This window comes from Melozone crissalis, unplaced genomic scaffold, assembly GCF_028551555.1.
Source record: "Melozone crissalis strain CALT ecotype California unplaced genomic scaffold, PUWL_Pcris_2 ptg000029l_1, whole genome shotgun sequence".
In the NCBI taxonomy this organism is placed as follows: domain Eukaryota; kingdom Metazoa; phylum Chordata; class Aves; order Passeriformes; family Passerellidae; genus Melozone; species Melozone crissalis.
In genome coordinates, this window is record NW_026535807.1 from 12,512,459 (window position 1) to 12,540,445 (window position 27,987).

The 27,987-nt window shown below is 40.5% G+C and overlaps 1 protein-coding gene across 3 annotated transcripts; it reads right to left on the bottom strand.

The window, feature by feature from the left end:
• Nucleotides 1-27: 27 nt before the first annotated feature.
• On the bottom strand, nucleotides 28-22,681 carry CCDC66 (coiled-coil domain containing 66). 3 transcript variants are annotated; one of them, XM_054280859.1, is made up of 19 exons: nucleotides 22,613-22,681; nucleotides 21,561-21,625; nucleotides 20,795-20,817; nucleotides 19,521-19,938; nucleotides 18,567-18,702; nucleotides 18,294-18,397; nucleotides 17,229-17,347; nucleotides 16,300-16,473; nucleotides 15,390-15,521; nucleotides 12,605-12,855; nucleotides 12,153-12,237; nucleotides 11,197-11,358; nucleotides 9,653-9,800; nucleotides 9,102-9,224; nucleotides 8,132-8,610; nucleotides 7,127-7,164; nucleotides 6,607-6,869; nucleotides 5,304-5,431; nucleotides 28-425 (listed from the first exon to the last, which is right to left on the bottom strand). In XM_054280859.1, exons 1-19 carry the CDS (start codon nucleotides 22,621-22,623, stop codon nucleotides 345-347), a joined length of 2,940 nt encoding a protein of 979 aa, XP_054136834.1. In that variant the 5' UTR covers nucleotides 22,624-22,681; the 3' UTR covers nucleotides 28-344. The 3 variants fall into 3 exon arrangements, with proteins under 3 accessions (XP_054136834.1, XP_054136835.1, XP_054136836.1); XM_054280860.1 differs by lacking the exon at nucleotides 22,613-22,681 and having other exon boundaries at nucleotides 20,795-20,880; nucleotides 21,561-21,575; XM_054280861.1 differs by lacking the exons at nucleotides 20,795-20,817; nucleotides 22,613-22,681.
• Nucleotides 22,682-27,987: the final 5,306 nt, after the last annotated feature.

Consider the following 27,987-nt stretch of genomic DNA (forward strand, 5'->3'; position numbering starts at 1 on the left):
AAATACCAACAAAGATAACTAAAGCCATTCAGAATACATCTTAATCTTTTTATTTATCAAAATTCACACACTGAGTTCTACAAAAACCCATGTAACAGTTTACTTCCATGTTTTTGGTGGTTTATATTAAATTGACCCTTGTATTCAAGTAGCATGAAAACCATTCTAAACAGACAAACCATGATGAGTCTAAATTATCTTCAATATAAAATGTAGCATGACCCTGTAGTCCATCAAAATTCTCATAATTTAATTTTCATAAAAAAGCTAGAGGTGGTTTGTAATTAATTACAGTAGCAAAGTGCATTTCCATATTAAGGATTCAGAACATTCATATGCACCTCTCAAAACGGTGGCATGAAGTTCTCTTGAGCTACAGTGGGAATCAGAGTGTTCTCCAACTCCTTCTGCTTCTGCAGGAGGCCCTGAAATAAATACAAATGTCAATGTTCTGTCTTCTCCCACAGCCTGAGCCAATGGATGTGGGAGCCTGAATATGTGTGTTGTTATGGAGAGAGTCCCTGGTAAGATCTGTGTGTTGTAAGATCTGTGTGGGTCCGAGTTGCTCCAAACGAGCTCCAGCTGCACAGTCCTCGGCTGGGCAGCAGCTGGGGCTCCTGAAGGTAACTGGAATGAATAGGGGTGGGTGGAGAGCCCAGGAGGAGCCCCTCAAGACACATGAAGGACTGTGCTGCAGAGAGGAACAGCTTCGTAGAAAACCAGTGAGAAGGTATGAACTTTAAAAGGTAACAACAGTATGGGACTTGAGAAATATGAACTACAATAATATGATTGCAACAAATGTAGCATCATTGTTTTTAACTATGAAATAATTTCCTTGTTAAGGCCTAATGGTTTTTAAGTTCAGAAAAAACAGTAAAGCCTCAGAGCCTCAGGGAACAGGGAACTTCTACAGCAGCCCTTGATGTGTGACTGGAGTGGAAGCCAGGCCAGTTTCCAGGGATGACCATGCAGAGGAAAAAAGGACTTTTCCACTGTATGAAATGGAACTTTCTCATCCCTTTGTGCACTGTCTCTGCATTGTATTGTAGTGAATTCCTGAATGGAGCAGAACCCAAAACCCTGATGGGCATTGGCTTTCAGCCTTAACACAAACAATTCCCTTCAGAGCAAGGGCAGCAGGGCCACTGCAACCAGAGCAGTGCCTGACATTTCAGGAGACACAGAGAACTGCCAAAAGGTTCTAGGTTCCTGCTGTGTCAATGGTTCTGGTAAGTACTGATGATGGAGAAACCCTGTCACAGAAAACCCTCCTGGAAATGTATCCCTGTCTGTCAGGTCATACATGATAATAAGTATATGAATAAATTAGGTTTTTTTACTGTAACTAACAGGATCGTATATATTGATACATCTGGCCCCTTGCTCTCCATCTATTTTAGACTTGACAGAAATAATTTGATACCATAGAAGTTTGTTTTTTTTAAAAAGAAAAGGTAATTATTTCTCTCAGGAGTTCCAAGGCCTTTCTCAAAGACAAGAGTTACAGGCTGCTGGCACAGCTCAGTGTAGACCTAATGCAAGGCAGCAGCTCCTGCAGCAATGGAGGCGCAGATTCCTGGTGGCACCAAAGGCAAGGCAGCAAAGCAGCCTGCAAGGCTTCACTTTGGCTCCTTCTAAAGCAGCAGCTGCCTACTTTCAATCACTTGATGAATTGCTTTCTAGTTAATCAACAGGATCTGCTTATTTCTATTAATGGGTCACTGTTTTCAGTCTCTGTGTCAATAATTAGTATTTTTGCAGAGCATTTTTTGCATTTAGAAGCATGTCACAAAACCAAGTTATAAAATAATCTGCCCTAAATAAACCAAGAGCTGAGGAACAAATAACCCTGAGAGCTGGCAGCTGAGTGTTTGTCACAAGGGTTGCTCAGGTACTGGGCAGGGGCTCAGCAATGGGAAATAGCTCCCCAGAGGGCTGTGGGGTGTGTCCCCACCCAGCCATTGTTACCTGCAGCCCTTGGCAGAGCTGCTGCCTCAGGAACAAAGGGGTGCTCTGGTGGTACTGACCCGAGGGCGAGTCCTCTTTCTTAAACTTCGTCCCTTCTTTTTCACAAACAATTCACTTTGCTCAGCTTATCCACTGACTTTTGATTTCAGTGAGGAAAGAGTCTGTTGCTAGCTCCTATACCTGCTGTGACCTGAGGCACAGGAAGAGATTTGCTGTCCTGTAGCAAATGCAGTGACAGACTCACCCTCCCTCCTCTTTCCCTGGGTCAGCCAGTCCCAGCCCAGCTGCATTCATCACTGCCTCAGTGGGGAGTTCAAAGACTAAAGACTGGTTGAAATTATGTGACTATTGTGTGAATTTCCCCAAACAAAACAATGGCTAAATATGTTGTAAATACAAGTATGGATTAGTCTGAAACTATAAAGCCACTCTATATATGTATATATAAATGCAGAAGAGCAAGACTAGACAATCTTCTGAAACAGAAAACTCAGCTTTTTGTGTATCAGACAAAATCCTGCACTATTCATGCTTTCTCAGGGAAATAACTGAGGCAAAACAGGTATCATCTGTACATCAGGAGGAGTACAATGCTTTGGTATAGAAGGTGTACTGAAATGGAACAGCTCGTGTCCTAAATGCCTTCTGCAGCTGGCAGGGTAGTCAAAAAGGAACTCCACATGTTTTAAGTTAACTCTCTTGCAGAACCAAGATCCACTGAAAGACTAACCTGTTACTTTTTAGCCAGTGCAAAATTAAATGTAAGTTCACATGGCTTCTCTGAGCTTGCCAACTTTAACCTGTTTACACAACCAGGTTTTTGTAGCCTCAGCAAGCACAGGGATCAAGCTGTACCTTGACTCTGGCTTCACTCTTCAACAAAATGCCACTGGTAAGTGAAGTGAAATACAGAACATGGACTTGTCTCAGCAAGGTGAGGGGCTGAGGGGCTCCTGCAAACTGCAACTGCTTCCCAAGGAGGAACCTACCCTGTGCTAGGAGTGATAACTGCAACTGCTTCCCAAACAAGGACCAGCTGAAAGTGATGACCAGTGGAAAACTCCCCAAGTACCAGCAGAAAACTGAAGACGTAAGGTCACAGGTTCTGCTAGAACAGATATGGAGCTAGAGTGTAATCAGTGAAACAGGCAGAGGTGGCCCATGAGTCTGACATGCAGATCTCTGTGATATAAAGGAAGATGTAGTTATTTGTGTTAGATTGGAATGGTGTGTTGTATTTGTAAGGTGAAGATAAGAAAACCACAAGTTATGTAAGGCCCCAAGCCCCAGATCTGGGACTCCAAGGTAAGTAAGTGGCAGGGATTGGTGTCAGATTTGTACAAAAGCTGGTGTGAAATGAACAATGTTGGGATGAGCAGATGGGTGTGCTGACCCCTGCATGCCCCTGACACCAGTAAAGGTCTCTTTACTTTGTAGTACCTGCTGTGGAGGAGATTCCTTTGGATCAGAAGCCAAAATGCTTCAAAGCTGTAGATATTTAACAAAGATGTTATTGAGCAGTGGGGAAGACCAGATCCAGTGAAACCAATGTAGAAGCTGTTAGAAACTGGCAGCCTTTCAGTTGGGTCACAACTTGTCTTACTGACCTGGGGACAGTCATGAGCCTTTTATTTCACAAGGAGTTTACCTACTGCTGAAGCACTGTGGGTATGTTATAAATGGCTCTGTAGTAGTTGGCTTTTGCTACAATTTATTTGCTTCAATTAATAAATTGTAATTGTTTGCAAATAATTATTGAAAGTTTTAAACTGCTTTTTAAATTATTTGTTATCATTTATGGGCAGTGTAACAGGAAAAGCAAGGTTTTCACAAGGTGTAAGTGGGCTTGTGAAAGATGCATATTAAGATATGCTGGCTATTGCAAAATGTACATCTAAGCATAAAGTGGAGAGCAAAGACCCTAAAAGGAAAACTGCCAAGCCTGAAAGTGGCATCCAGGGACCACCCTAACTGCTGACATCTGCAACTACTGAATTGTGCAAATGCTGCAAAAATTTGAAGCAAGACTGTAGTCAATGAGCTCAAAATAAATGTGCAGGCATTTGAGGAAGTAATGCAGTTGTAACAGTATAAAGGACTGTGAGCTGAGGAAGTGGGTGTGCCACAAGCTTTGCCATGCACCCCGACCATAACTTTTGCTTTATAATTATCCCTTATTATCATTTATTGAAACTCTTAAAAATTTAAGAGTGGGCTTTGTTTCTCACAGTGTACATGGCAGTGCTTCTGTCTTTCTAAGGCACAACAGGTAATCAATAGCCTCAACTACTGTTAATTTTGTTGTGCTTCACTGTCAGATTTTCTTCCATTTGATTATTTATGAAATTTTCCTCCCTGAAGGCAGAGAAAAATCCTGTTGGTAGCAATAAGGTGCATTTAGTTTGGACCCATTCAGAAGCAAGGGAAGATACTGGTGTATGTTTATTTTCAGATTCTTCACAATGAAAAGGCAAGCCTGAAGTAAATATTTTTTTGTCTTGCAGGTCTGTCAGGCCACTTGGAAGCATAAAAGAGAATTGCTCATGTGCATGTCCAGACCTGTGGCTTCAGAGGCTGTGGCCACACCTTGCTGCCAACAGGGGCAGGATCCAATTCACTCAGGCTCTGATAGCATTGCCATTGCCAGTGCCTGGCTACAGAGAGAGCAGTGCACACACACACACACACACAGCCTGAGCTCAGGAGCTCCTGTGTCTGTGCCATCACGCTCATTTTCATTTGCTTTTCAGAAAACCTGGCTGGTTGACAAATAGTGAGTTTGCTTTTTACATGTTAACAAGTAGCAGCTGTCTTGGAAGGATTTTTTAAGTGTTCATACTTCCAGTTTGCAAATTCCAGTCTTTTTCCAGGCCTGACACGAGACCACCCCACCAACCCCACTGTTCTGTCCTAACCTGGGAAGAGCAGAGAGGAAACCTCATTAACAAGGTTCTAGTGTTGTGTTAAAACTATGTTCTTTTGAAACTGATACATTCTTTATAAACAGCCCTAACCACAGAAACCTGGCCACCAAACAAAGTAATTTCTCTTGGTTTCAAGTTCGCTCAGGCACTTCACTGTTTCATAGCTGATTTAAGGACTAAGGAGTCCATATTCTCTCTCTAAGGACTGTCCAAAGATGGAAGCAACAGGTGAAAAACAAAATTAGTAAAATGGAACAAAAGCAGAGGACAGGGCCCAAAATATAAATCAAATGATGGAAATAGAATTAATGATGTAATAATTTTTACTTCAGTATATCTCTATATATATACACACATATATATACACACACACACACATGCACAGTTAGCCAATAAATTTCTGCTTACCTGTCGTAATTTTGACAATCCTTTGAGAATTTCTTGTTGTCTCTCTCTGATTGTTACTGCATCAGGATTTAGAAAAGCATCTCTAACATGATCTGAGCTAAAAATCTGTCGTGGCATTTGGTAAGAATCTAAAAGTAAATATATATCAAATCAGTTAATAAAACACTTTATTAATTTTCTTTTAATTTTGAAGCAGCAGATTTTGAAAGTTTATGAAAATCAGGGATTGGTTGCTATTGAGATTATAATCTCTATTTTTAAGTCAAACAACACTTGGATTCCTAAACTCCAGTCTCTCTACAGTAAAGCAAGAAAGTGCAGTCATACTTCATGAAAGGTAAGCAAAATATTGATAACATATTTGTTGCTTTGCTGATTTTTTAAAACTTTGTGGATTGAGTTTTTTAATACCTGTGGTAAATAGGTATGATTTGTGCTGACAAAATTGAAACAGTAATCAATATTGATACAGTAATTAATATTTGGGAATAATAAAACAGTTAAAAGGTGTAATGCCAAGAAAGAAAGAGAGAGGAGGGATTCCAACCCCCCCCCCCTTCCTTTCCTGCAGATATTCAAGGCAGGAAAAAGCAAGAGATAACAGTTACTAAAAATTAACAGAAAGAAAGGAAAATCTGGTTGGGTCCCAGGAAAATGTTAATTATATGAGATTTATTGCTTTGATACTTAAATATAATATTATCTTATGTTATGTTAGTTTTGGCTTACATTGTAGTGGCTTAGTGCACATGTGTAACCCAAAGGTGAATTAAAGGACATCAAGGAAGAGGAGAGGCCTTCATCAGTGACGACCCCCAGAGTGGTGGGGCATGTGTGCTAAAGGTGGTGATGAGGGCAGAGGTAGAAGTGTGAGGAACGGGAGGAGATGGCATTGACACATGGCATAAAAGGGGAATTTTAGCTTGGCAAGCTCGTACGAGGTGGCAGGGCTCCAAGGACCCTGCACTCTGTACCCTGTGCGGTTATTTTTGCTTCTGTGCTATTATTGGAACCAAATTATCCCTTATTTTAACCAAATTGTATTGTCACTATTTAAAGTGTATCCAATTTTATATATTTTATATAAGCTATTCAATTAAAATTGCTGCTACCTTTAATATTATTTGGGTTTTTTTGATGAGATAATTGGGCAAATACAACATATAATTTGGTTGCACAGCCTTTCTGTGCACTGCTGTGACACACAGAGGTCACTGCACAGTGCAATAAGCAGCAAACACGAGGCTGGCTAAAGCAGCGGCGCTGCAGGGCGAGGTTCCTGCTCTCCCCGGGGCTGCCGTACCGTGGGTGTGGTGAGTCGAGGGCCGGCTCGGCGGTGCCTCCGGGGGCAGGCAGAAAACCTCCCGGGTGCGCACGTAGGGCACGAAGCGCGCCCAGGGCGGGCTGGAGGGGGCGGCGGGGGAGCTGCTGTGCTGCGGGGCTGCCCGGGCGTCCTGCTCCCTTCCACCCCGCTGCTCGTACACCGGGAAAGGAGGAGCCTGCATCTGCCTTTGCTGTACTTGCAGTAATCTGTTCCTCACTGCTGGAACAGGTGGTGATTCAGATCTGTATGGAACAACTGAAGTTAGAAAAAAGCTCAAACAATACTTCAGTAATGTGATTTTCTCAAATAACAGAAACTAAGAATTTTTGAAGGACAAGATTTTTGTTTATTTCTTCTGCTTTTATACCTGCAATCTGTATGTCTTTAATAACAGAAAATTAGATGTATCTAAATTCTTTTTAAAAAATCAGGAAAGAAAAGCACATGCATTTCAGTAATAATGCATTCCTACATTTGATTAATGCAGGAATTGACATACCTTTCTTCATTCAAGTGATTCTTATGAAATTTTTCTTCCTAGGAGAAAACCAAGAAAGTCAAAAGTAAAACAAAAAATCTCTGTGTTTTTTATATTAAAAGCTTTGATTTTTCAGAGAAAGTTTGTTCTGAAATTTCAAAAGGACTTGTTTGACCTGGGTTCAGGAGAAAGGTATTTATCAAAGATTTGCATTTAAGAGACTTGTAGTGCCCATGAAATAAGTCAACAAATTACGATTTTCTGAATTTGGCAGCTCTAAGCACTATCACAAATATTATGTCTATTCTCCTGTCCTTGGAACATAGGAATTTGTAAACATGAAAGGTTCAATCCAAGATATTAAAGGAAAGGCCCAGTTTTGTTATTTGAATGTGTGAGAGAGTGAGGTGTTTATGCATACTGATTGAACAAGTTATGGATATAGAGAGAGGGCAAGAGAGAAGCTAAAAATATATTTGATAGTATTTTCTTCAAAAGACTTTTTTTGATAGTATTTTCTTCAAAAGACTTTTTTCCATCCACAAGCTCTACTGATATAGTGCTTACTGCAAATGGAGAGTGACTCCACTAAGAAGGATGCATTTCTGTGGCAGTGGAGTGCATCCTCAGTAATCCATATTCTTTGCAGAAATAAACATTGTTTTCTTGAGCAGGTGCTGCTGTACCTCACCTGTCAGCACAACACAATGACTGGACAAAAAGAGCAAGTCAGTGATGTCACTGTGTCCTGCACACTGCTTGCATTTAAGCTCTGTTTACATCATGAATCAATGTTAGTGAGCAAATGAAAAGGAATCAACACTTTGGAAGACTGAAATAACAGTAAAAAGTCAAAAATCTGAATATATTCTTTTGCTCCTGATGAACAGAGTGCTGATATAAGGATGAGCAATAGGAGAATTTCACTGCTCCAGTTACATAACTGAACTCCCACCCAGGTAAAACTGTGAGGAACAAGAGTTTTAAAAAGAGACCGTTGTTCTCAGAGGGCAGACAGTGACCCACCTTTCTGCCTCTGTGGCCCTTCCTCTTCCCAGCTGTTTCTTCCCGGGGTGAGGCAGACCTGGCTGAGTGCCCTCCCCTCCTCGCACTCAGCTGCCCGGGGCTGTTCCTCTCCAGCAGCTGCAGCAGCTCCATTTGCCGGCGCACCTTGTTCTCCTCCCTCTGTCTCTGCAGAGCTTTGGGGTACCTTTCTGAGGCTGGAATGTATCTTTTCCCAGGCTTGTTTATGTTCCAGTCAGGTCTTTTGCTGTATTTGTCCGAAGATTTAATGTGCCTTTCTTTTCTTGCATACTGCTCATATAGATCACTGTAAATACCACCAGTCCCTTTTCCTGGAAGTTTATTTTTATCCATATAATGCATTTCCTTCTGGCATTTTTTGCTGTTAGACATTTCTTTATATTCTATGGAAATATCAGGCGATTCACAACATGCAGTTCTTTCCTCAGCTGACTCTGTGTATGCTGAAGCATTAAAGCAATCTAAAAAAAAAAAAAATTGTATTTTAACTCCAAGTCTGAGCTATTCAAATTACTTGGTTGACTTTTGTATATGTATCAATCTACTACTACTTATTTTATGTTTAAAATGGTTGCTACAGTTTGATAATCCTTTTTTTTTTCCTGTGGAAGACAGATAGGACCCGTAGAAGTAAACCCAGTGAGGAAGGGATAAAACACAGAAGACTGGAGAACCAAAAAAATTTGGACCTACGTGGCTTGTGACCCTAAGCTGAGACAGCATTTCAGACTATGGGATTTGTAACCGGTAAGTAACAACTATACAGAAGTATCATTTATTTAGAAGAATAAATAGTGATAAATAGAGGAATAAACTGGCACACTGTGACACACTAACATGACTGTGTCAGTGCAAGTATTTCTTTCCAGCTTTGTTCCCTGTGAGTGTCAGTGGTGTGGCTCAGTGTGACAAACAACTCCCCCTCAGAGTAGCTGAGGTGTGGGCTCTGTACCTGTCTGCACGGCCGTGTCCTTCCGAGGGGAGCCCTGCAGCCCAGGGGGGCTCTCCACACCTGCAGGGAAGTCAGGACTTGGTGCTGAAATGCCAGAATTACAGTTGTCAAACTCTGCATCACCTGAAAAGGGGTAGAGTTGCTCCATTTAGTAACCCATGTTCAATTTAAACTATGCTACAGTTATCAGACTGTTGTGATTTAGAGCTCAAAGCAATACTGAGAACTGGGATCCAAATGCCAATGCTCTCCCTTTTCCACTGGAAATCTGACAGCACACAGGTCTGAATATTCCTGTGCATTCCTGCCAATAGCTCTGCATTTCTTCCTTTATGTAATACAGTATTTGAAACTTACTAAAACACAATATTCTCCATAGGAGTTAACACTTAGATTTGTTTGAAAGGTAAATAAATTGTAATGAAATTTGGTTTGTGACCCAAATTCAGACAGAGAAACAAAAACCAAAAAAAAAACCACCCCAATCCCAGAAACAACTCACTTTCAACCACCAAAGGAACAGGGAAACTGAGTGTGAGATTTATACTTGCCACCACCAAGACTGTTCTGAAGTTCTGAAATGTCATGTGCCTTCTGAGCCAAGGCTGGAATGTGCTGGTCTTGTTTTGATCCCTGGGCCAATTCCTGAGCTTTCTCCATTGTCTGATAAAGCTCTTTGGCTTTAAGAGTTGCAAGTTCCTTTCATAAACAAAGAAAAAAAGGTAAAAGTAAATATGTGATTATTTGAGAATAAAATCAATTGGATTATTTAATGACCATATAATCCTCAAGGTTTATATGTATTTTTATTTAGGGAAAGTATTTTTTTTCAAAACTAAAACTAGTTAAGTACAGTATGTAACCTATAATTTCTGTGATTATAAGTTCAGAACCTCTGCTGTACTAACGAAAGATCTTCAGTCTTAGCATTAAAAAATGAGCATTTATTTCCCTTCTAATAAATTCTTTTTTTTCTAGATGCCATCTGATGTCAGCCATCTGTGACTTCCTGTAACATGTGCTTTAATGAAATGAAAGAAGCCCAAATAAAAGTAATAAATCCCATCTTACTCCTACTTGCACAGCAAGGAGCCAGTAAAAGCTCCCCAGCAAATGTCAGGGGGTTACAGCTCCCTGCCTCAGTGGGTTCAAGGTGCAGGAGACTGGGCCAAGGAAAATCTCATTTCCCAACTGTTGTTAGCAGCTGATCCCACTCCCTCCTGCATTTGCAGTTGGAAAGAACAACTGGTGCCGTGACACCAAAGGAGCTGAGCAATTACAGAGGATGACTCTCCCCATGTTGAACCAGTCTGTTCAAGCATCTACAGGCAGATGCCACACAATTCCTTCCAGAAAATGCAGAGAAATCAGCAATCCACATTTCTGCAGGCCCTGGAGAAGACTGTTTCTGGAATCACCTTGTCTTATGACACCATAGAATCTGCTACTGTTCCAAAGAGGAAGCAAACAATAATAGCTCTGCTGTTCCAAAAGGAAGAATGAAACATCAGACCAAGTGTTTAACCTTCCACAGGGGTTAAAGGAGAAATAGAAATTCAAAATCTGTATTTACCAAAGGTAAAAACCAACCTTTGGTTTAACTTTTATATGAAAGCACTGTGTAAAGCTCAGCAACAACTATGCAGGGGAAAGATGGAGAACCTGACTGACTTTTAAAATGTCTTTTTCAGACTATATCCTAAGAAGTCTTGAATTCAGACTGAAAGCACATTCACTTGGATGAACTTCATGTTACTGAAGCACCTTAAAAGCATCAAGTTACCAATAACAAGGACTGGACCACATACTTTGAGGTATTTTTTTATTTTAAATTTGCATTTTAAAATGGATGTTTCTGCATTATTTACAACTACATTTCTGGTCTTGCCAGTTCTTTTAATTCCTCTTCCTGAAAAGGCCCTTGTTCAAAAAACCAATCTGGCTTATTCTCGTATGGTGTTGTATATTTATTAAGAAACTGTACATTTTTGATAGTTTCCATTCTCAAAATGATGAGCAAAATTTTGCAGGTGAGGAACAAGAACTATTTTCCTCAAAACTCAGACTATCTGCACTAAGATAAGGCAAACCCCACCTCCTTTTGTTTTTGTTTTAGCATTTCTTCTTCAAACTGTTTCTGCAGTTGTGCTTTTTCTCGGGCCAGGCGCAGCTCTTCCTGTTGCTCTTCCCATTTTCTCTGCTCTTCCTCCAGTTGTTTCTGCTTCCGTTTTTCTTCCACCTGAGCCATTATTGCTTTCTGGCAGGATCAGGAAAAAAAGGACAAAGTAAAGGATACAACATTAACATATTCTAAGGTATTTATTAATGTATTTTTGTATATGTGTAGGATTGGATTTGGACAAGTGAAAAAAAAACCTGAAGATAATTTATTTCAAACACTCCTGGTTTTGTTTCTGGAAAACCACCAGCCCAATTGAGCAGTCTGAAATACTCAGACAGAAAAAAGGAGCTTTTTATGTTATAGAAAATACTTTTTTGTTGTTGTTGTAAAGAGATGAAGGTCTGATTTTCACCTTATTGGTGAAAAAGCTCCTGGTAATCCAGGGGTTTGATCCAGCAGAGTAACAGTGTGATCAGAACAGTCTCTACATTTATATTGAGACTTCTTCACACCGTGCTAGAGACACACATTGTTAGGGTGCCACAGAGGTCAGGTAAATGTTAGTGAACTAGATAAAAAACTAAAGGTTCATGGAGTGGGAATCTGTAAATATCAGATTTCTCCTCCTTATAACAGTGCAGACTGAAGGAAAATGTACACAAACCTGCTAGAGCTCTAAGGACTGAACTGTACCTTTTTTTGAGGCAGGAATTCAGTAACAGAAGTGCAATAATCTTGTGCAAATATTGAAAGAGAATTGTAGAGTCTGACTGAAGGAAATACTGCCAAACAATGCACATGTCATCTGAAGTGTAAAAGTCAAGTGCCTCCCTGGGTTCTGGTATTAAACCTCATGCTTTATTCATAAGACATTACCTTTCATCCTCTCTGTTATTAAACAAGTGTGAGGCTTTAACACCCAAGTGTACCTGATGTTCCAGCTGCTTCTGCCGCCTCCTGTCCCTCTCCTCAAGCTGGGCAGGGTCCAGCAGAGCCGTCATGGAGCGGAGGAAACTGAACAGAGGGACATGTCAGTGTTGCTAATCATGACAAAATAATCCTTAAGCCTTCCTTAATTAGAATCAGTTAGGTTGCATTTTCATATTAAGGTTATTCTGTTAATTATAAGTTAATATATAAATTAATTCATAGATTAGGAAATCCTTTTCAATAAGGAACCACTTAAGGCTATTTGCAGTAAATTTCATTAGTAAACATTGGCAGCACTTGTGTCTTTCAACAGCGAAATAACAGATATTTGAAAAACAAAAGCCAAATGAATGTAAAAAGGATTTTTTTCTTTTTTTTTTTTTTTTTTTTCTGGGGAGGTACCATAAATGTACTGGCTGGGAAAATAATTACCCTTACAAAGCTCACTCACCTGACTCTCTGACTTTGTTCCAAAGCACCATTTTTAGCAGTTTTTTCTGCAGTTCCCATCTGTAAGGGCATGAGGTTTCCTGAAGCTGCAGGAGACAAAGGGCGAATGAAAGCAGTCGGGTCCTTGGGGTCAGGTGACAAGGAAAGACTTTCAGGCTTTCTGTGCATTCCATTTAAGGGGTATTGTGCATTAGCACTGAAGTGGTTCTTAAAAGAATCAAAATGCATTTCCCATCTGTCATGCTCTTCTGCCTAAACAAGTATCAAGCAACAACAACAAAAAACAACAAAAAAATAAAGAGAAAGAAAAAAAAGAAAAAGGAAAAGCATTCAGTTACACTGTGTCTATAAAGTGTAAAGGTGGTTAATAAAACAGACAGTACACATTTTGTACACCAGGAACATCTGAAAAGCTACCATGCAGACAGCAGTTAATTCCTTAAGTGAGAAGACAATTAAAAATTCCTTCAGTGAGAAGACAATTAAAACGCAAGTCAAATCACAGATTATAATGCTGATCCATACCTGTGATAGTATAGGGATAAAGTGTTTCTAAAATCATGGGATATTCAGGGGAGTTGGAAAGAAAGGTTGGGCCTGGAAGGCCCTGGGAAAATGTTAAATTTTACTGGATTATGCGAAACTGCACCTGTATAATCATTCAATGACTATGATGAACGATATGATTGTTGCATGATAAATGATGACTGTTAAATGTGATGATTGTTTGGTAATTGGATATAATTATTGTTTAATCGTAACAGGAATCATGAGAAACGATGTTTGGGGAGTTTGATGGAAATTACAAGAATCCATGCTTGGATGAGATCAACGTATGCAATAGAACAATGTAAGTTTAACAATTAATGTGTAGTTATATAAAGATTAGGGTAGAAAAACATGTTCATCCCAAACCCATGTTGGAGTCAGATTTGGGTCTGTACCCCTGACACCCAGAGCTCTTCAATAAAAGCACCTGCAAATAATCATTCTGTGATTGTGTTCCTGAGCACTAACACCTGGTCAGCACACACATACTGCTACTTCATTTTCATGAAAAAAAGGAAAAGGTGACTCCCTGGTGCCTGTAGCCCTCCTTCCACAGCACACCTACCCAATTAACAAGGCAGCTAATGAGGGAACATATCCCAGCTGTGTCCCCTTCACAGTTAAAAACCCAGTTGACAAAGGAAACCTGATCCCCTCAGCAATTCAGGAAAAGACAAGGCTTGTGTTGTGTGCAGGTCTGTAACCACCCCAGCAGCAAGGCTGGCTTTGGGGAGTAAAGAAAGGTAAGGCTATTTTCTTCCATACTCTCTGGAAAAGGGCTTGCTTTAAACTTTTTTATAGCTGCATGACTCTGTATGTGTATTAAAAAAAGTATTTCTAGAAACAGGATTTTGTACTTGTACAAAACCTTGTACTCGGTTTCTCTTTTCTCACCTCCTGTAGTCCACACAAATTTTCTTTTTCCAAAGTGTCTAGCCATGGTCTCTACACCACCTTGCAAACCCAAGTGCTTCTACACGTGGTGGAAAAGAGAAAGAAACTACTACTGTTGGAATGAATATAACTTATACACTTTTATTTTGTCACTTAAGTTAGGCTTGACTTGACTTGGCCTTGGGGAAAGGAATTTTCTTGACGTTTTTAGGAGATGTAGCATTACCCTAAGGAGATGGGCTGAACATAGCAGCAGACTAGGAGCAGACCAAAGATACCAAAAAGATAAAAGCCCATCAACGGAACATCAACAAAACATTAGTGGCCATCTAAAAAACATTTACTCTCAGATGCTGCCTTTGGCAGAATTGGAGACATCTGGTAAGAATGAAAATCTAATTAACACCGGAGGCAAGGAGATTAAAGTCCAGTGGGAAACTGACTATTGGGGTTTGTTCAACTCTAGCCCAATTAACTTAAAAACAGTGCATCTCTATGGGTTTTGACTGTAAAGTTTGGGGCAAAATCCTGCAAAAACATGTGTTTGGAACATTTTCCTTGGCACATCCTGGCCAGAAAATAAAGTAATGCCTGATTCTCTCTCACTTCAAATGTAGTGCTAGAGGGTTTTATTTTCTCCTCGATTTTTGGTCATGCTGCCACTGTCTCCATCCCTGCAGCAAGCCCTGTAACACACCAGACACTGAAATACTGACCAGCACTGGCTCAATGTGAGTGCATCCTTATGGTGAAAACCTAGACGTGCTGCACAAAATTCCATCTTTGTTTGCTGTTAGCATTCAGAAACACATAATCATGAGAGAGATTATATGCAGGTGCTTTTATTGAAGAGCTCTGGGTGTCAGGAGTACAAACCCAAATCTGACCCCCCCCACAAGGGTTTGGGATGAACATGTTTTTATATTCTGTCGTTATATAACTTTCATGTTTAATAATTAAACTTATATTGTTCTATTGCATACATAGATTTCATCCAAGCATGGGCTCCTCGTGTTCCCCCTCAAACTTCTAACATAGTTTCTCATGATTCTTCCTAAGATTAAACAATTATGTTTAATTACTGAACAATCATCACAGCTAACAATTATATCACTTATCACATACTGCTTACGCAGGTGCAATTTCACATGATCTGGCAAACACAAAGCCCAACATTTTCAGAGTCTATTTTTAACATTTTTCCAGGGCCCCACTAAGTCTAGCTTCTTTCTAATTCCCCAAATTTTAGGATTTTAAAACCTTTTACTATCATTGCCACTTCACTAATTTAGTTTTTTATTTCTTAAAAGAAAAATAGAGAAAGACTTCTCTAAACCAGATACCTTCGATAAATTAAGTTTTTCTTCTAATTTTCGTAGTTTAGCTTCTTCCTTCTGTTTGTCCAACTCTTCAAGCCACTTCTTCTGTTGCTCATGTTTCAGAGCACTAAAAGGTCGCTCCTGTGGCACAGCTTCCTGAAATAAGATAACTGCTAGTTATTCTACAAAAAATTATCTTCTCTAGCTACATAATAAGGACGTGGCAGAAAGCTCTGCCTTCAGTGGGTGAGCAAAACTGGGCCTTTCTCTAGCACAGTAAAAGGATGTAACTTTGTAACTGTAGCAAGTATCTGACTGCTAATAGAAAGATGAATTCTGAATATTACTCCAACTTGAACTCCAGAAAACCCTACTTATTTGTATCATGAACAGAAATCCCTTTTTCTTCCTGTGGTTCACTGCTCAGTCTGTGTTCCAGGCAGATTCAGCACCACAACCTAATTAGCAGTGATCTGTCTGAAATTAAGGAGTTGCCATCTTCATTCTTCTGTTTCTGCTTGAGGGATCTCTGTACTATTTAACAAGCTCCAGTGGCACTAAGAGCTTCCAATGCCATCTGACAAAAACTCTCCTCAATCTCTGCCTACCAGCCATAATTTAAGATCTACTTCTTGAACCTTCTGCCATCAATATAATTTGTTTTATATAGGTTCCCACTTCTCTGTTTCTTCTGCACATACTCAAAAACTAATTAATACTGCATATCACACCTTTAGTACTGTTCTTCACATCAGCCTGGAAGGAAGTGCTGTCTTCAAAGCATTGATATTTTGGTAAACATTCATTCAGACAAAGTTATTTATGCACAGCAAAAAGGTCTAAGGAATTCTCCTGGTTTAAAAGAACTTATTGAGACAAACATTTGCTGTTAATAAATAAGTAAAACTACCCTGCATACAGTTAAAGAGCTTACCCTGAAAGGCAAGGCTGTGCAAGTGCCAGCTGAGAAGTCAGAAGGAGTGGAATCAGAAGACTGCCCAGCTGGAGCTCTTGGAACATTCAGTGCAGCTCCATCAGCCTCTGTGGCTAAAGCAGCTGTACAGGCAGAGCTCCCAGTGCCATGAACTGAGTCAGCTGGAAGCACTGCCTGCAAACAAAGGGACCATTTTAAGACTTATTCAGTTCACCTGTTTTGTTTGTTGACAAAATTATACTTCCAGAAGCTGCTGTTCATTAAAGCCTCAGCCCAAATTTGTAACTAAGCATTATTTATCCACTATTTATCAATTATGCAGATGGAAACAAATTCTTTTAAGACAGAGTCAAAACTTTGCTAGGAATGCTGAATGTGCCATAAAAAAGCGCAAGTTGCTTTTGCTGAAAGAAATGATAGCAGATACAACCCTAACTTCTGTTTAAGAGCAATAATTTTCACTGGAGAAGTCTCTTGTGAGTATAATGCATTTATCTAACACACTGGTTTCAGAATCACAGCTTTTAAAAAGCTAGATGTCATATTGGCTATGCTCATTATGTAAGCAAGCAAATATATGTGACAGCTCATGAACAATGTATATAATTATATAGCCAGGAATTACATTTGAGACTATTTCCTCAAACAGAACAAGAGAAGTTTTATACTTTTTAGTTAGGAATCTAAATGGAGAGACAGGAAAGGGTTGTTCCTGCTCTAAAGATCTTAAGCTGAAAAGTTATGACCTGGAGCAACAAGTAAGTGTGGACCAGGGAGCTGCAGCAATTCATGCCCTGAGAAGGCTTAAAGCAGCACCAATATTGGATTCTAGAGGATTTGTACAGAAAATAAAATCTGTGAATTAGAAATTAAACTGTTCTGCAACAGTGCTGTGGAAACTGTGCTCTTTTGTTTATAGACAGTCTTACCTGGTCTGGGTCAGGTGTTTCCACTTTAGGGGTTTTCTTACTGCCAAGTTTTGCCCAGAAATAACCCACCTCACCCTCCAGAGTTTCTTTCAGCTTCTTCTTCAGTGCTACCTGTTCATCTTAAACAAACAAAATCAGGCTCTTACTAGAATTCCTATTGCAACATTTAATAGTTTAAAAAAAATAAAAAAGCAATGCATGTCTTCCCTGTCACTTGGACTGTGAAATGGACGCAAGGGTTGTCACCCATCAGTCTGACCAATCCCTCAGGACCTTGCTCTTAAGAGCAAAGTGAGCATCTGCCCAGGGATGCAGAGGTAAGTGAGGAGTCTCTCTGGGGAGACTAAAAAACACTGGAGTAACAATTTCCCAGGGAAAACCAGCAAATAACCAAGTATATGAACTCTCTCCATTTTGTTACATCAGTCTTGAACTACTTTACCATTATTAAAACCAACAGAGCCATAATGGAAGCTACTGACAATGCAGAATTAAACCTTGAAACCAAATGGTCTAAATCCAATTTCAAACCAAAACACAGCACTCTTCCATGTGCATCATAAATAGCTTAATTTGTCAGAGAGAGTTTACTACTGTATTTAGCAGTTTTTGTTTCCTCCAGAGATTCCCCTTGATTGGTGATGGGGCTGGACTGGAAACACTGTCAAGTTCAAATTGCAATTTCATACAGTCATGCTTGTAGATTGGGGTCATGCTGTTCCCATTAAAAACCAAATGAATTTTTTAATGATAATGGCTGTCAATTACTGTCAGAATGTGACAAAACTGCTGGCAAGTAGCACCTAAAATACAAAGTATAACAATATATTTGAGATAATATTTAATTGGCAAAGATGTGTTTCTTGCAAGAATTTACAATCTTTGGATAAACTTTTGAAATTCAAGAATCTTAAACCTGTCTTAGAGACTTACTACTTACTTTTCAATTTATAGCAACTGTACTGATCTAGGTAAATTTAAAAGGGCTTAAGGAATACCAAATTTCTTGGTATGCTGAGTATAATAAAAGATATATCAAAAATGTATTTTATACATCATAAATACCTAATTCCTTCTTCCATTGGGCCTTTTTAAGTTCCAATAAGGCTTTCTCCCCTTCTCTTTCACCCAAGGTACTAAACAAGTCAGCAGGTTTCCATGAATGCTTTCTAGAGAAAAGGAAGGAGGGGGAAAATTTTTATCTAGAAAGCTGATGTGTTAAAATTTTAGAGGTAACTTTTAAATTAGTATTTATAAAAATATTTGTTATTAGGAACATATGATATGAACCTTTATTGGAGACACAACTTTTGTACACAGTAACACAAATGTACCTACATAACATTCTGTCCTGGCTGTGGATGTGCTTCTTGTTTCCTGCCTGAATCACAGTTTGCTTCATCTGGAACTGGGGACACTTCACAATCTTTCTGGAGTGATGCTATAACATTTTCCTCTGATGCCTCATTAGTAGCTGTGGTAGAACATAAATATATAAACATGTATATATAGCCACTAAACTTGCTTCAGCTTTGAGTAAATACTCAGATTCCCCACAATTTAACAAAAGTGGTTTCAGCCCTGCTTATATAGTTAAGGCATGTAAGTTAGACCTTCACAGGGTATTTTTCAAATGCCAGATGTAGTAATCACTTATTCTTGGAAAGGGCTCAGAGTTGGGACTCTAATCAATTGCAGGATGTCTTATTCCTGGTGCCAAAGCTGACCCCCTGCACACATCCACCAACAGGAGGAAGGATGCAAGAGAGGAAGACAAGCAACAGTTCTTACACTTCTGAGTGTGAGAACTGGGGAGGGGAAAAGAAAAATACTATTCACCACTCATAGTCCAGTTAGGCTAAGAGACACAAATCCAACTCTGGCCACAGGAAAATGGCAGAACTGCTCTTGAGACACAGAGGAAGGCCTAACTCTTCACAAGCCAGAAGGGCCCTTCTCCTTGGGCAGTGGTACAGGGCAGTTCTTTTTCCCCCCAGGGTAAAATGGTTTTTATTTTGCATGGAACCGTGACAATGCTTCTTGCTGGTTTGCTCTTCAGAATACTGGAAATGTAACAAACAATCTTTTTTACTGTGATAATTCTGAAATGCTTGGCTCTCACAGTAACAATGTCACATTCATAATGGCAAATAGTATTTTGTCTGAGACCATCCTACCTAAGTGGAACATCTCTACAATGTGCAAATAACCTGAAATTATCAACTCCAAGTTAAGCTTTCCCATTTTGCTCTGTTTCCATGGAACAAATGCATCCAATGCCTGGTATCTTACCCATTTCCTCTTGCTTTTCATTATGAGCCTCAGAGATGCTTCTTCCTTCTTTAACAATCATCAAAATCTGTTGAAGCTGTGCTTGTGTTAAACACACCAAACTTTTTAAGTCTTCAGCTGATACATGTGGGGCTTGAGGTTTGTGTTTAGTATTTTTCACAATACTAGGATCCTCCGAATCAGGATATCTGTTTGTCTTATCTCTTTGGAAAATCAAAGAGTAACTTTTAGTGGTGGCTTCATGTGAGGAGTGTTTATTAACTTGCAGTTTTTCACCTTTTGTCATTGATAAGCTTGATTCACTCCTCGGTTTTGTTAAATTTTCCTGCTTGATACAAGCATTTTGTGTTGGCCTCAAGATGAGCCCAGTGTGCTTTATTCTCAATGCCTGTTTAGGTGCTCTGGCTTTATTACCCATCTGTTAAAGCAAAAAGATTTCACCATCTATTAAATATGGAAAAAAATTGTATTTGTAACAAATGAAAACAAGATTGAAGCAACAAGGAAAATAAGTATCATTTTTCTTTTCTGTTTCATCAGTAGTAACTCTGTATAAGCTAATGAAACATCTTCACAAGCACCAGGAAAACTTTGCAAGAGGACACAGCACCTGAATTTGAGTATTTCAAAATGACAGTATGAATAATAACTTTATGTAGCCTGACATTTAAAAGAATTAACAAGCATTATTTCTACTTTACTTTGGTGTTTCTGAATGGGAACAGGTGTTTCCTGGCTCCACATAGGTACCTGTTTTCATCACACAGCCAGCAGTATTTCAGTCCTCATTCTGCCATTCTGAACTAAGTTTTATTCTTTCCAAGGTCCTTGGTGCAAACTTGTAATTATTTCCTGTCTATTGGGACCTTTTGCTGCTTTCTATCCTTCCCAAACCCACCCCATTGCAGTTTACTCAGAGGCAGCCTGTATGACCAAACCTGAAATTAAACACACATCAGATCTTTATTTTACCACAATTCCTTTAAGGCCTCTGGAAGTTCTGATTTACATTATCCCCTCTGCTGCTTTAATTTCTTGGCCAAGGAAACTAATGCATTTTGAAAGGCAAAAATAGTCACAAGACTTTGTATTCATCCTTTTGAACAGCTCTTATAAACCTGAGAAATAACAGAATATCTCCAGTTAAAAGAGACTCATAAGCACATATTTCTCTTTCATAAATACAGTTGTTTCCAAGTATTTATACAGTTCAATTTCTCAAATTTCCTGTTTACAAATAGTGAATTTGTGTGTTCTAAAAATTTTACACTTACCTTCATGGCAGGCTTTGATTTATCTTATGGGAAACAAACACAAACATATGAAAGTATTTAATAACAACTTGTCCCTGAAAAAGAATCTTGAGAAATTAGCAAAACATTATATTCATCTGATTTTTGTAAATGAGGGGGAAAATACTTTTCTCATGCTATCTGCCCTGACTATGCAGAACAGGTAGGAAAAGTAGACTTGTACAGAAATGCATGTCTGACAAAGCTGGAATTTATTGCAGAGACATATGTCTGACAAATCACAGAAATAGAATTTATTAACACATATACTGGAAAATAATTATCTCAGATGGTAGTAGTGAGATTTGGCCTAAATAAACTGCTTACTGAAATTTAAAAATGTTTACTACAAATACTGAGGCTGCCTTAAAAACGTGATTGCAATGATGTCATGCTGTGTAAATGAAGATGTTATTAAGCCTCTTTTATCCTGGCAAGTAACATGCGATAAAGTTACAGGAATTACCATCAAGTTATGCCCGTTGATACACAATAGCACTTAACTTTTTATTTTAATGCCAAGCTAAGCAGTGGAGACTGTTTGCCAGCTGTTCCCTGGTGCACAGACTATTCACAATTCATCATCAACCTACTGCTGAGAATCGAGCTGCTCAGAGAGAAACTTATAAATAACAATGCACAAACATGCTTCCTAATCTCAAAAATATTTCAGGAAAGCTGGACGTTATGTCTCTTGGATATTAGGTTTAACTTCAAGAAGCTTTAAAGATTAAATTCAAAAAAATACCAGAAGAAGCTAAAATTAGCCTAGGCTTTCCGTCCAGCATTTCAGTTTCGAGCTTCAGTCCATCGCTGCAAAACAAGAGAGAGAGAGAGAGAGAGGAATCTGAAGTATGAAGTAATCTGATAATGGTAAGATTTGAACATTCATAACAAGAACAATTACTGTTATTCCAGATGGTCCTTCACATCCCAAGCCATGTTTTGAGAAGTTACTTAAAACAAAGAAATCAGCATGTCTTGAAGAAGGTGTAGTTTTATTGATACTGAAAAAACGACTACAACTTTGCTTGTTGCAAAGTAGATCTTTAACACTAAAGGTGCCACTCTATATCGTTATACAGTGCAATACACCTCAAGAATTCAACGATCCAACAATATAAATCACAAATCACTACCCAAGCCTCCCGGAAGGCCAGCGCTGATCACAAAGCAGGGCTGTATTCTGGAAAGAGCCTTTGCTTGTGCTTCCATGCACAACAATTCACCTTCGCAAGAGGAACAAGCGCTGTTAGAAGCGTTTGGGAGCAGAGAAAAACGTGGCAGTGTCAATTCCCAGCTGCCTTCCTTTGCTCCGTGCGCTGGGACAATCCAAGGTGACCATAAGCGCTCCAAATACCGCTTTATCCTCACATTTCATTATAAAACGTTAACAATGAAGAAACCCAGTGCAGTTCGGGCTCGCACGCAGCTTTGTGAGGGGCACCTCAGAACGGGGCGCTGCGGTGAGCGGGGTCCGGCCCGGCCCGCTCTGCGCCGGGGGTGCGGAACGCTCCAACGCACCGCTCTAAGGGACGCTGTCCCGGGCACCGCTCCCCGGGCATTGCACCCCGGGGATCGCACCCCGGCACCGCTCCCCGGGCACCGCACCCCGAGCCCGTCCCGAGGCCCTCCCACGGGAAGGGTCGCTGGCCCCGGCTCTGTCCCGCAGATCGCTCCTGCTCCCTCAGCCGCACGGCACTGCGCGTCCCGGCGCGGAACCAATGCGTTCCACGGAGCCGGGCCCATCCCTCCCCGAACAGCCGCGTCCCGTCCCGCCCGGTCCCGCTCGTTCCTTACCCCAGGTTCATGGCGCTGCCCGGCAGCCGCGGAGCTCCGCGGAGCACCGAGCATCGCCCGCCCTCAGCTCCGCGCCCCGCTGAAGGAGCCGCGCGCCGATTGGCTGCCCGCGGAGTGCCGCCACCAATGGGCACCCGCAGCACTGCGGGGCGGCGCGGCCGGGAGCGCTGGGAGATGGAGTCCAGCACAGCTCCGGGCCCGGAGCGCCGGGGACGGGTCCGATGGAGTCCCGCACACCCCCAGGGAGCGCGCCGGGGATGGGTCCGAAGGAGTCCCGCACAGTCCCGGGGAGCGCCGGGGACGGGTCGTGCACTTGCCTGTCCCGGGAGATGGGGTGTCTCAGCCCGGCCGAGGGTGCGGAGCAATTACCGGGCGATTATCCCCGGCCTCGAGCAGCTGTGGAGGAAGGAGTGGAAGCAGGGGAACGAGGGGCGGGCGGGCGAGGGAAGACAGAAGATCGATGTGGGCACGGTCCGAGCCGGCCGCTGCCTCCGGAGTGGCCGCGCTGCGCGGGAGGGCGGCGGCTGCTCGCTCGCAATTTCATTGCATTGCATTGCATTTCAGTTTTCTTTATTGATTTATTTTCTGGTGTGGTTTGGCCAAAGCGGACAAGGTAGGAGAGGGGCGAGAGGCTGAAGGGGGAGGCTGAGGGCGGCACGGCGCTCTCGGGTGTCCCGGCACTGCCGGGGGAGCGGCGGCGGCGCGGTCCCGTCCGGAGAGGAGAGAGCGGCAGGGAAGGGAGAGCCGGGGCAGCCGAGCTGGGAGAGCCGGGACACTGCCCGGGGGACACTGCCCGGGGGACACTGCCCGGGGCCGGAGCTGAGGCCGGGAGCTCCCAGCGGAGCCGTGTCCCGGTCGGAGCCGTCCCGTCCCTGCCGTGTCCCGGGGCGGTTTCTGCGTCCCGCTGGGGCCGAGCCGTAGATTGAGCACTGCTTCTGGAATAATGGGACCCGTAAATCTGCAAATTAAGTGAATCTACGTTTTGCAAGGGAGGATTTGATGGTGTTAAAGAATATAGTCAGATTCAATAAAATGCTTCGGAGCCCGTTGAGTTATTTTACTATTCAAGATGGCATTTAGGCTTGTGCTTAAGGCCAAATGCTTACTGAATTTTGTTATTTCAAAGGAGGTTAAGACCTCAAGATCTGTCTGGAATAGTGTTGCTTCTAGATGTGGTTGGCAAGACCTTTGTCTTGCCAAAGGTACCAGAGATAAAGGGAGGCATCCTCTGGTGTATTCTCCAGCCAAGGGTAAGAGAAGTGCTGCCCTTGTGAGGTTGCAGAGGAAACGAAGCAATAATAGAGAAATAGACAGTTGAGGTGGAGTTTATTGTGTGCACAAAATCTCTGAACTGCTTTGCTTGTATTTCTGTAAAATTATCACTTATCAGACAAATTTTTTTCCCTCCGAATATTGCTTTGCAGCTTATTGTTTGGTACTTTCTATACATCAACTAAGAAGTCTTTGAAACTTTCATTTAGGGACTAGGACAAGGGAAGGAAAGAAAAGAAAGCCTGGAGTTTTTCATAATAGTGCACTGCTTATGAAGTCCTGTGAAGCACAGAACATACAAGATGGGTGATAAAAGCAGTGAGATTTCATCCCCTGCTTCACAATGGATTCCCTAAATTAACAGATTTCCATTATACTTGCAGAATTTTAAATAATATAGCCAACCAGACTGGTTCCTGCTTTTTGTCAGAAACAGCAGGTGGCAATATAATTTCAAGCATCTTTTCAAAACTTTCTCATAGAGAAAATAATAAGAACTATAAAACAAGTTTCACAGTCCATTTATATTTCTTTTCATTTTAATATTTTGTTAATTATTAGTTGTTCCAGGCAAGTGATATGTTCTTTCAAAAAGCTGATAGTAGTTGACTGATGGTTTCAGAACTTGGGTAAAAACCAGTTGTGTTCTTTGTAGACAAATCAAGACTATCTGCAACGCTTGTCCTGCATATATGGAACTGGATCTTTCAAAACTGGCAAGTCTTTCAGGCATTTGATAAAATACTATGCAAAATAAAATTATTTAGGCAAATAAACAGATTGTAAATTGTGTAAAAGAACTTCCTACATGGTAAAAAAATTATTGATTCCATACTGCACACTTGCCTTTATGTTATGAGGGCCAGATAAGTTCTTTTTTGCTTTCAGACTGCCTTGGGAATGTCCTGTGTCTTTCCCGCATTAAGAGGCCAAAGTCTAAAAATATCCAAAGTCCCTTAACAAAGCTGCAGTTTCACAACCAGCATTCCCAAGTCTTTGATTTATCATTCTAGAGGACTGAATAAAAATGCTTTCAGGCTACAGGCATCTCTCCAAGGCCCACGAAACACTATACAACACTTCAATCACTCATTAATTAAACTTTTGAATAGCTCATATAAGCCAGGTAAGAGGATGAGATTTCAGTGGGAGGTAGGTGTTATGAAAGCCCCATCAGGTGTCTGTCTTGACCTCCAGACACATAAATACCATTAATATCTGGTTGTAATTGACTTAAGAGAACAAGTCACATTGATTTTTTTTCAATCACTTCCTCACGAGAACCCCACTCAGAATGGTTGTATCTCTTTTCTAGGTGGATAAATGGATTGGCACAATGATTAAATTCAGCACAGTCAGTGACACCTTGTGGAAGCTGGAACAAAGGACTTTGGCTTGGAATTCAGTTTGCAAGTGTATTTACAATGCAAATGCAGCTGAGAGGGTCCCCCAAGAATACATTTCTTTGGGGCTTGCATATGGAATGTAGCCAGATTTGTATTTGGCATTGTTGCTGCATGAGCAAGTGTTTTTTTAAATAGTTGAATATTGCTAGTGTGGTTTGAGTCCATTAATTTCTGGTTTTTTACTTACTTTTGGAGGAAGTGATACCCTAACCTTATCAGAACAATATAACTTTCATAAAAAGTGTATCCTTATACCCTACAATATCAGAAATCAGATTTCAGGGCAGAAATCATTATCCTTCCTCTTAATACTTTTATGTAGTTTCTGTACCCAGCCATTGCAGCAAAGGAAATCAGGAGTGTCCTTCAAGTTTCAAATTCATATGTAGCTTTCAGGGCTTCTGGAGTTAAATGGGAAACCTAAACAGCTTTGGCCTTGCTTCCAATACATTTTAGATAATGCAAATGGAAGTTTTTAGACTTGTTTCCTTGATTGCTTCCTGCAAAAGCAACACGATGAGGAGTAACTATCAACTGAATGCAATCAAATGCTAGCATGAGATGGTGTTAATCTTTAGCCAGCAGGCACTTGATGATTAATGGAATGAACGTGTGATCTGTGTGCCAAATAAACTGAGTGTTGAAATTTAAAGAAAATCTTTCTTTAAAGAAAATAATTTGCTTTTTGATACTCCAGTTGATACAGGACTGTGTGTTCTGATTCTAAACTATAATTCCAAACAGGGGCTTATGTGATGTCCATAAATTAGTCCTTATATCTGATGTCATAGATTACTACATACTGAGAAGTTTATGAACACTAGAATATTTCTAAAATGTATTTCTCTGTAGCAGAGGAATTCAGTTTCTGAAACCTGCCTTTGTGGCCAAGCAATGTGCAGGCCATCCATACCATACTTGTGTTCTCAGTGTGGGGTTTTGCACATTTCCTTCATACAGATGGATTTAAATGATAACTGTGCTTCAGATTGTGTTTGCATAGCTTGTTCTGTGGAGTATTAATACTTTTATATTCTCAAATCTGCACAGTTTAGACCACCAAGAAGTGTAAGGAATGTAAAGAAAGTATGTTCTACCTGCATCATTAAACTGGGAGGAGAGACTTGGGAGTAAACAATCCAAATTTATGTAAATTGAAACCTGCAGCAATCTTTTCCTTCCATAACATACAAATCCATGGGTTTGATTGGGCTGCAGTCAGATGGATGAGTGGTAAAAATGGCTGTTGTTCCAGTGGAGTTGCACCATATCAGAACGAAAAATCTTAATTTCCACTTGAGATAAAGCCTTCAATTGGCTGCTTGGGCTCTATAGCATTTGCCGTAAGTATTGGTGAACTATTTTGTGTATTTGGGTATCTCATGCACACCTGAGAATGGTAACCTTTGCACTCACCTTTGTAGGAATTATTCAGAGATGACATGACTGGATCTTTCCCAGAAAGGTTACTCACTTTTTAAAGCAAGCCTGCTTCAAAAGGACAGGTGTGGTAGCTGCAGATCTGTTTGTGCACAGCACTTCCAAATTGCACATAGCCATAGTTCTCCTCACAGCCAGTTCCTGAACTGTTTCTTCACGTGGAAATTTTAACTGAAAAAAAAATCTGAAATCCATCACAAAACCTCTTTCAATGTTTATGTGACTAAAAAGAATTTCTATGCAGAGTTATGATAGAAGTGGTATCAAGTGTAGAAGTAGAACTTATGTATGGTAAGGCAAAAGGCTATCAAGGAAAGAATGCATTGCAGTCTTAAGAACCTGAGGGGCTGCAGATTTTTCCCAAGTTTTCTTTGTGCATTCTTACTAGCAAAGAAACAAAACCTCATGGTCCTTGACTGTAATACAGAGTGACTGTCAAAACATGAAATTGTCATGTTCCTTACAAATATATTTCTCAACAAGTGTTGTGAAAGAATAAATTTTGCACCAAAATAACAGTATTTTCGGGTAATGAGAGATTAGAGTGCTATTTATATAATGCTAATATGTACTGTCAACTTTGGATTTAAAAAAAATTAAATTACAAATTAACAGCTTATTAAGTGGGGATGGACAAGTGTTCCTCTGGAGCAATGTATCATTTTTTTTCTACCCCTAAAAATATATTTTGATGTAGTTTATAATTAAACACTATAAAAGCAAGGATTACCACTTAACATTTCATTTTTGTCAGAAAAGCATCTCCTGCAAAATACTTACAAATGAGTCTCTTCTGCAGTCTTGACTGAAATGCATTATGCAGAAATCTGACAACTGCTCAGTACAATTTGCAAGCTGCAGAGAATTCAAAATAGTCTTTGATGTCTAGGCAGAAATTCACTATACAGCAGGGAGTTTAGGTTGGTTCTCTGCATTTTATCAGCCCATGTTGTGTTTAATTAAGACATGGCAAGCAGCTCAGGATTAGCCTTTGACAGCTCAGAGTTTTTGCTCCAGGTTAATAAGCCTGGATTTTTTTTCCCCTCTCCCATTTTCCCCCTTCATAAAATTCCAACAGGCTGTCAAATCTTCTACTACTTTTCCTGAAGGAGCCTTATTTTGGATAGAGACATCAAATTGGCACTGGTGAGTTTTTCAGCTTCATGCATAGTAACTGGCCCATGTGGGCTGATGAGATTGTATTACATAGGAGCAGTTAATGTTATAACATTAATATCTCACAGTACGTGTAAAATA